The following is an 8,808-nucleotide window of genomic DNA, read 5'->3' on the forward strand; positions in this document are numbered from 1 at the left end:
ATCATCAGGGTTGGTACTTCATTATCTATAGTTCTATAAGCATCCAGTATGCCATGAACAACTTGTCATATAAATTAGCCAACTCTAATCATATTTCTTCTCTCCATATGAGTTTGAAGTTTCTCTTTAGCATGCCTCAGTGCATCAAGAACTTCTATCACAGTGGTTTCAAGAACAACGAGATCATTGTTTTCCTTTGGCTTTGGCAAATCTACAGGAACTAATGCCAAAGAGTGGTTGTCATTCTCCTCTTACTGATGAGTTATATCTTCTCCATTTTTCTCTTGATCTTTGAGTGAAGATTTAGAGCTAGCACAATAACAAATTAAAAGTTAGACCAACTTTGGTGATATTACATAGTAATAAAGAGCTGAACATATTTATATTGTAATAGCTTTTTGACAGATCAATATAGGGAACCAATATGTACATCACATCATGGTATGAATCTGTCATGGCTTATCTATGACTTTATTGTGGATGATAAAATTTTCACAATAGAACCAATCTCCCACTTTCATATCCAAAGTCACAGACTTAAGAATCTACCCTCTCTATCAATTAGAACTCGTATAATAACCTTTATAAGATATTTATTATCTCTTTTGATATACACAGGTGGTTAAATTTTTATTTTCTAGTTTACTGGATAGTTCCATATTTACTGACACTTGTGAATATTATAGGGCAAATTTGATAGTGATGACATAAATGATCAACGAGATCATGTCTTGAAACATATGAGAAAGTTATGAAAAAATTGGAGAGGATCACTGCACAAGAATATTAAGTCTAAGCCACTTCGTGATGCTCTAAAAGATGTGCCAAATGGGGTAGACAAGAGTGATTGGGAATGGCTTGTCAAGGAGCATTTTTTATCAGAAAATTTTAAGATATGATTTCACAACTATTTATTAACATCTTGTTATATTAAGTGGCTGACCATAATTTTTTGGTGTGTTCTCAATTTAGGAAAAAAGTGCAAGAAACTCAGTCAATAGGTCTAAGTTGAGTATGCCTCATCGTATGGGTAGTAAGCCAATTAGAGAGATAATTTATGAATTGGTGAGTAAATCTTGCAATTCTGTTAAGAAAGCTCATCCTTGTTAAAAATATTTTTTTGCCTTGTTTATTTTAATGTGAAGGGAGGTAAAGATGGCAATCCACCAGATATGGCAACTATCTTTTTTGAGACTCGTAAGAAGGACAGCAAACTTGTTGAACCTAAAAGCAATGAAAAATATGTATGTTTATTGATAAATTTTATTTTACATCATTTGTTTACCGTGTTGCAGTATTTTAATTAAATTATCTTTCATTTATAGTCTAAAATGCAAGAAGTGGTGCAATCTGAATCGTCTCTTTCAAACATTGAGGTTGTAGAGAGGTGCTTTGGACCTCAACTCAAGAGTCATGTAGTTAGATTTGGTGGTGGGATAACCGCTAGGGAGTTGAAAGGTGATAACTTCTCAAAAGCTGCATTATTAGAGAAGTTGAATGCTGCTAAAAAGGAAAATGAATCACTAAAAGGACGACTGAAAAGGCTAAAGAGTAAATATGATATGTTAGACAGTAAATACGCACAGCTTGCAAGTGCAGTATTTGATCAGCCTTCATCACCATCTTCAATTGAGCAATAAATTGAATCATTTAACAGGTTAGTAGATTGAAATCCTATTGTAGTCTTTAATAAAATTATTGCAATGCTCATGTGGAAGTTTTTTTTTTTTATGTTATTAAGGTTTATGAATAAATAAAAATATAGTCATTGAAACAAGTGCCTTTAATTAAGAATGAAGTTTCAAATATTTGTACATGTGTAGCTAGGTTACAATCTTTATTATCTTGTTATTGATAAGTCTAGAAATGTTAGAGGAGATTTTCTTGGGAGCTATTCAGTTTCAAGAACATATTGACTACATTTCTGTGGATCCTTTTGATCAGAATTTGTCTTAAGAAACATATGGTAACTCGCAAATTGTTATATATCTCAAGAACAAATTGCCCTACAACATATGTTTAGCCTAGAAGCAACTTCTTGATGGTTAGAACTGCAAGTCTTGTTTGTGACAAAAATTATTTTGCTTTGCTGATATTCTAATAATTAATCTTGTTTGTTCCCCATGGAATCATCTGTTCTATGGTTAATGGAATCATCTATTATATATATGTCGCCAAACTTGGCAGGGAGTCTGTAGAAACAGTAACGTTGGATTGAATAGAAGAATATATCTCAGGCTAAATGCTTATATCATTACATAATTTGCTAGTATTAAGCTATTTTGGATAAGAAGATCTCCACATCCTTTGGTTACTTGAAGGAGATTTTTCCTTGCTGATATGGGTGAAGGAATATAGCTTAGTGTCACAACTCGCAATTTGGAGTTGTGATTTCGGCCAAGAACTGGTGAGAAAAGGTCCTTCTGATGGTCTGACGTAGAACTGTCTACTCGGAAAACTTGGGCTTTTTAATTTTAAGCATATAAAAGGGGGGGTATAGGTGATGAAAGCTCCGACCTGCCTCCCCCACACGTGCTGCCACTGAGCCGTATAGAACGAGCTACCATGGGGGCAACCTCAAGGGTCTGCCTAGATGACTCAAAGGAGTGTCAAAGGTACCCATACGAGTTTGGGAAACTCTATGGGCGGCGCAACGCCTTCGGGCTAGCGTTGGGCATCAAAGTGGTGCTGGAGGCTCGATGTGTGGGACGGCCAGCCCCGCGGGCTGCCGAATGTTGGAAGGAGACCTCCGTGCCGATTGGATACTTGACGCACCTATCATAGGGGCATCATGTGTCGACTTGTGAGTATGGCTTGGGTTCAACCATGCAAGCAAGGGTCTGTTGGCCTAAAGGTGCAGTTGTGGGGCCACACTGCACTATACGGGATGAAAGCGTGTCGCGAGGGCAATGTATGTGCATGGCACGAAAGACACGCATGGCAATGGCCAAGGGCTAAAGGTTGCCTTACTCGGGCGAGGCACGAGCTAGTCGCGGATGCACTAGGCGAGTGTCAAGCTTGAGGATTAGGCTGTGCATGCGGGAGCGATGCTCAGTCTTGGGCGAGGAACAAGACATGTCCTAAGCCAATATCCCAGGGCGCGCATGAATAGCGATCCTAAGATGAAGCTCCACGACATGTCTAGGGCCAAGGGCCTAGACATCTTACGGGTGGCACAAGTTGGGGCGAGCCCCACCAACAGGCACAGGATCGTGCTTGGAAATCCTGGGATAGGAAACAGGCTGGCCTGCAGCGAGGGGAACTGCAGGCATCGCACGGGCAAGCAGGTGCCGCTACCCAATGTAAGGATTTGGGCCCGTAACATTAGGCTAAATGCTTATTTCATGCATGTAATTTGCTAGTATTACTAGGCTAGTCCAAATTCTTTTTGGTTGAATAGGAAATTCCAGACTAATGTGAAAGCCAGAAAATAATATTAAAACTTTTGGAATGAACACTTAATAGATAGAATTAGTTACAACCTATAAACCAAAAATATACAGAGGACAGGAGATAATTAACAATTTAAAAGAGAGAGAAAAAGTAACATTCGTTCTATTGGAAAATATACACGAAAAGAAGAACATAATATTCTATCAAGAATATCCAGTGTTCACAAAGAAGAAACTTTTCAAAAGAACCATTTACAGATTAAGAATAAAACTCTATAGCACACACCTGTTGAATATTAACATCTCTGCTGATAGAAAATAGGCTAAGAAAATTGTCCAAATGCATCTGAAATTCTCTGAAAATGCTTATTATATAAGTCTGTAGTTTTTAGAGAAGGTTGTATCAACAATATGTGCAATTTTTTCTTTATATTGGAGAATATGCACAAAGTGAACCAATGTCACACCCGTGTTCTGTATGAGGATGTTAAGACAAATAAAGGTCTAACATAGTTTACATATGAATTTCTTGAAGATTGAAAAGGATAGTGTTTTGGATTTATCTTCTATTTATATGTTTGAGGAGTTGTCTTGAAAGACCTACAATTTCTTGGAATTCATGCAAACCTAGCAAAAAATATGGCACAATGTAAAGAAAAGATCTATACATGTGGTAGTAAGTTGAGATTACGTTTTAGATCCTTTTATTACAATTAGTCTAGGTCCAATATTTGCTAGGAGTCTTTTCATAAGCTTACCCAACTTGATTGAGATTGAGGCAATGTTGTTGTTATATACTTATATTTGTGTGTTTGCTTTACATTAGGTAATTATATTTATGACAACACGTCTAACAAGTTGTCCAAATGAATGAACTCGTCATACAGTGAATGAAATTTTAATGAATGCTTCACTTTCTTATGCTAAAGATATTCTTGCAAAAAAACAAAAATTAATAGTTGTATTCTTGCAAAATTGTTTTTGGTGAGCTAGCTCTATTTTCTAATAATTAATGAAAGAAAGCTCTTTGACTACTTTAATTACTACCTTAGCAGATTAAAAAGAATAAGTACAAAGACTTCTCCAGAGGTTGCTCTCTATGTTTCTTGTTCACAAAGCCCAGTCCTTGTTACCAAGGCCAATCACTTCCCTACCAACTCTTTTAGTTTCTCTACTAGCAATTAATTTTGGGCATTGTTTATAAGGTATGTGATGATAGTGAGCCACAAATTTTGTTCTCCAGAAACCCTCCATCACAATTTTCTAAATCTGCATAAAATACATTTTCTAGAAAGTTTCGATGCCATGGAAAACCTTTCGGTTCATCTCTACAATATGATATTGTACTCCTATTAGAGGAAGTTGGCAAAGGGAGACTGATGACAATCTCCCTTAAGAGAGCATGCATGGGGACAAGATGATTGTGAATCTGTTGGTTATGTATGTGTGGATATCTATTTTCCTCTTGTTCTTCTACTACTTGTTCTTGTCTTTGTTGCCAATTATGACTCATTCTGATGCCTTTGACAGAGTCTAACTCTTCTTAGTGCTAGTACATTGGCTTACTTTCTCTTTTATACTAAATGTACTTAATGTCATTCTGGCCCCCTTTAGGGGTTGTCATATTCAACTGACTATATACTACCATGTATACTGTAGCAAGTAAAGCCTGGATTTCCAAATGGATAAGTTTTGGCTTCTTCTTCTCTACTGTTCATATCTGTCAACCTGCAATATATGGAACAAGTCATCTGATCGTTGTATTATTTCAATTCTTATTTATGGACATTAAGTGTAGCCTTTAATTTAATGGATCTGATATTTCTTCTTTAGTTGTTTATTCTTTGTTACTAAACTGGCATACCTTTGTTATGTTAATAGATCAAATATTTGTAGTCCGAAGAACCTACCCTTGAAGAAAGTTTAGAGCAAGTTGAAGTACAAGAGGTTTATATTTTGTTAGGGATGGTTTAAAGACACTGTACATATGCTGCAATTTTATTTTTCTCTTCTTAGGAATTATTAAAAATGATGTCATACGATTTAGATTGGTTTCTGGTAAATATGATACTTTAGTTCTTTATATTGACAAAGATACCAAGTATTTGGTTTATTTTAGAATATTGTTGGGTGTTTATGAAAGCATACAAATAATTAGTTCTATACATCTAATTCAAATTTTTGTACTTATATTTAGTACAATTTTACATTAGCAAAGAAAAATGCGGCCATTGAAACTCTTTAATGATAGGTTTCTCAAACATATTAATGGGCATTAATAAAGGTAAATTTCGTTTTTAAAATTAATACAAATAACGAAGAAAATATAAGTCGCTAAAAGCACTTCTAATGACTGAATTAGTTGTTGTCATTAAAGACTTTTAACGACTGGATAACAATTTAGCGAAGAGAAAATCCGGTCGTTAAAAAGGATGTATAACGACCGGAAATTATGTTGTCGCTAAAGGATCTTTAACGACCGCATTGTAATCCGGTCGTTAACTTTTAACGTCGGGCTTTTAACGACCGGATTTTTTCTGATCGTTATACACTTATAACGACCGAATTTAGACTTTTAACGACCACATTTCCCCTCGCTAAAGGCCTATTTTCTTGTAGTATTGTTCTTTATCCGGCTTCCATGTTGCTTGACCACACCACTTATGTGATTGAATTGTACATCTTTAGGCATGAACTATTGCTCTTTGAGGCCCTCCGCGAAGGGCTTGAAGAAGAGATGGACAGAGATTCCACTGTTTGTGTAATGGATGAAGATGTCGGTCATTATGGAGGTTCGTACAAGGTGACTAAAGGCCTTGTCCCAAAATATGGTGATCTCAGGGTTCTAGACACTCCCATTGCTGAGAACTCTTTCACTGGAATGGGTATTGGAGCTGCAATGACTGGCCTGCGTCCAGTTATTGAAAGAATGAACATGGGCTTTCTTCTTTTAGCCTTCAACCAGATATCTAACAACTGTGGTATGCTCCACTACACATCTGGTGGCCAGTTTAAGATACCAGTCGTCATTCGAGGTCCTGGTGGAGTTGGTCGACAGCTCGGAGCAGAGCACTCTCAGCGCCTTGAGTCGTATTTCCAGTCAATTCCTGGAATCCAAATGGTTGCCTGCTCAACCCCTTACAATGCCAAGGGCTTGATGAAGGCAGCTATTTGGAGCCAGGGCGGCTCAATAAATATGGAGGCCTAAAACAAAAATTCAATGAGAGGCCATTTTTTTTATATAAAAGAAAAAATTCATATATGATTTCATTTAAATTCTGTATTTCTTGTTTTTCATATGTAAAGTTATTAATAATTTTATCTAATCTATTTAATTTCTCTTGAGATATATAAGTTGTGAGACTGTATTAAAGTTTAACCCTTTTTTGAGTTATGAATTAATAATCGAATCTTTTCTCAATTTATGGTCTAGACAGTGATTCCCAAAAAGATATTTGTTTTTTCAATTTATGATCAACAATTTAATCCTACTTGTTTACTATAAAAATTTGTACTTTCTGCACTAAATATTCTTTTAAAAATAAATTAATATATAATCTATTAGAAAATTTTGGGGCCCAAAAATTATGAGGTCCAAAGCAACTGCTTTAGCAGCCTTACCCTTGGGGCGATAACCCTGTGATTCTGTTTGAGCATGTTTTGCTCTACAACCTCAAGGAGAGAATTCCAGACGAAGAGTATGTCTTGAATCTTGAAGAAGCTGAGATGGTAAGACCGGGGGAGCATGTTACTATTTTAACTTATTCCAGGATATGCAGGCCGCGAAGACGCTTGTGGACAAGGGTTATGATCCTGAGGTCATTGAAACCATTTGACCTTCACACCATCGGAAATTCAGTGAAGAAGACTCATCGTCGAGGAATGTATGCGGACAGGAGGTATTGGTGCCAGCTTGACAGCCGCTATAACTGAGAACTTCCATGACTATTTAGATGCCCCAATTGTATATTTGTTATCACAGGATGTGCCAACCCCGTATGCTGGGACGTTAGAGTACTGGACTGTTGTCCAAGTGGTAGAAGCATTTGGTAATTACGCCATTTCGTTGTCATAGTTCAACTTCTGATTGTTAGTTAAAATGTCTGATTTTGTTATAGATTTGAGTTTGTTGGTCTTTCAAGTTCTAGTTAAGGTGAGATGTGTCTGTTGTTTCGTTGTCTAGTACCTACACCTATATGGTGTTTAGATTTTTTTTATATACTGGTAAGGTTAAAAGACTTGATTGAAACATTATCATTTTTTTTGTTTCATTTGAGATTAATTTCTTAACTTTGTACCTGATAATTGAAGCTGGAGTTGTTTTACATTTAAATATCAGAATGGATGCTTGCTGAAACAGATGATTGGAACTCTTGCGCCATATTGTAGCAAAACTGTCCATATTGTTAAACCTAGAAAACTAATCCTATAATTATTCTAACCTTTGTGGCAAGGTATGTGTTTACCCGTAAAACGGTACAATTGAATTTATATGTGGTTTCTAGACAAGTAAACTAATTTGATCCTGAAATAATATAATAATCTAAAAAATACACAATATTTAGCCTTAGAATGTAGATGAGATAACAAAGATGGTGATTCTGTGAACACGGTTTCCGAACACAGTAATGATGAGATCAAAAACAAGAAAGTGAAATTGTATAAAGCTTTGTATAGAATATAGTATATATTCTTGCCAGAAAAATTCGTACCATTTACATTGGTAACTGAGCTCACTATTTATAACTATGCCTAGGGGAAAAGGTCTTAGAATCATGCCCTCCTTTAATGCCAATTATGAGGGTCATTGATGAAGACGTAACGTTGAGTGTAAATGCCAAATTCTTTGTAACGGACTGTCGCTCTTAATGTTGTAGAATATTCCTCAGTAAATGCTACCGGACGCAGAGCATTTAATACACTTTTATGAACGTTATTCGTTCCGGTGACAAGCGCAGTGTCTGCGTTCGGTCCTCAGCTATTCCATATTGGATTTCACGTGTCCTCCTTTTAGTCAGCCACGTGTCATATCATATTTTACCTTATAAAGATAGTCCCCCTGCTTTCCGGTGACATAACTTTGTGTTACTGGAAAGTTGGTAGAAACATTGTTTTGGCAGGAATTTCAATAATTCCCTCTGAAGGTCTCTGACAGCTGATTAGACTCACGCCTCTCCGCATTTAATGCCCCAAACACGCGTCATCCCATGATTCAGCGCAGCTTTTGCCGATTATCGAGGTAATCATGGCCATGAATTTAGCCGCCAAAATTTTACTTATACGCAACTTTCTTTTCCCTTGCGTTTTACAATTGCTTGAGCTTCTAATTTACATCCTTATTTTCCAACCTTTTTCTAATTTTCTTCAAATACAAACTCTTTACCTTCTTCTTTTCCAATGGCTTCTTCCTCCAAAC

General features: G+C 36.3%; 2 protein-coding genes across 2 annotated transcripts; both read left to right on the forward strand.

Moving 5' to 3' along the window:
• The first annotated feature begins 692 nt into the window (after positions 1-692).
• LOC108948368 (uncharacterized) lies at positions 693-5,513 on the forward strand. Its single transcript, XM_033661108.2, has 4 exons — positions 693-1,065; positions 1,146-1,244; positions 1,326-1,657; positions 5,274-5,513. Exons 1-3 carry the CDS (start codon positions 1,015-1,017, stop codon positions 1,638-1,640), a joined length of 465 nt encoding a protein of 154 aa, XP_033516999.1. The 5' UTR covers positions 693-1,014; the 3' UTR covers positions 1,641-1,657; positions 5,274-5,513.
• A 505-nt stretch (positions 5,514-6,018) lies between these two features.
• Positions 6,019-6,615, forward strand: LOC104115463 (pyruvate dehydrogenase E1 component subunit beta-3, chloroplastic-like). The gene has a single exon (XM_070191981.1). It carries the CDS (start codon positions 6,034-6,036, stop codon positions 6,598-6,600), a length of 567 nt encoding a protein of 188 aa, XP_070048082.1. The 5' UTR covers positions 6,019-6,033; the 3' UTR covers positions 6,601-6,615.
• The last annotated feature ends 2,193 nt before the right edge of the window (positions 6,616-8,808 follow it).

This window comes from Nicotiana tomentosiformis, chromosome 12 (assembly GCF_000390325.3).
Source record: "Nicotiana tomentosiformis chromosome 12, ASM39032v3, whole genome shotgun sequence".
NCBI lineage: Eukaryota > Viridiplantae > Streptophyta > Magnoliopsida > Solanales > Solanaceae > Nicotiana > Nicotiana tomentosiformis.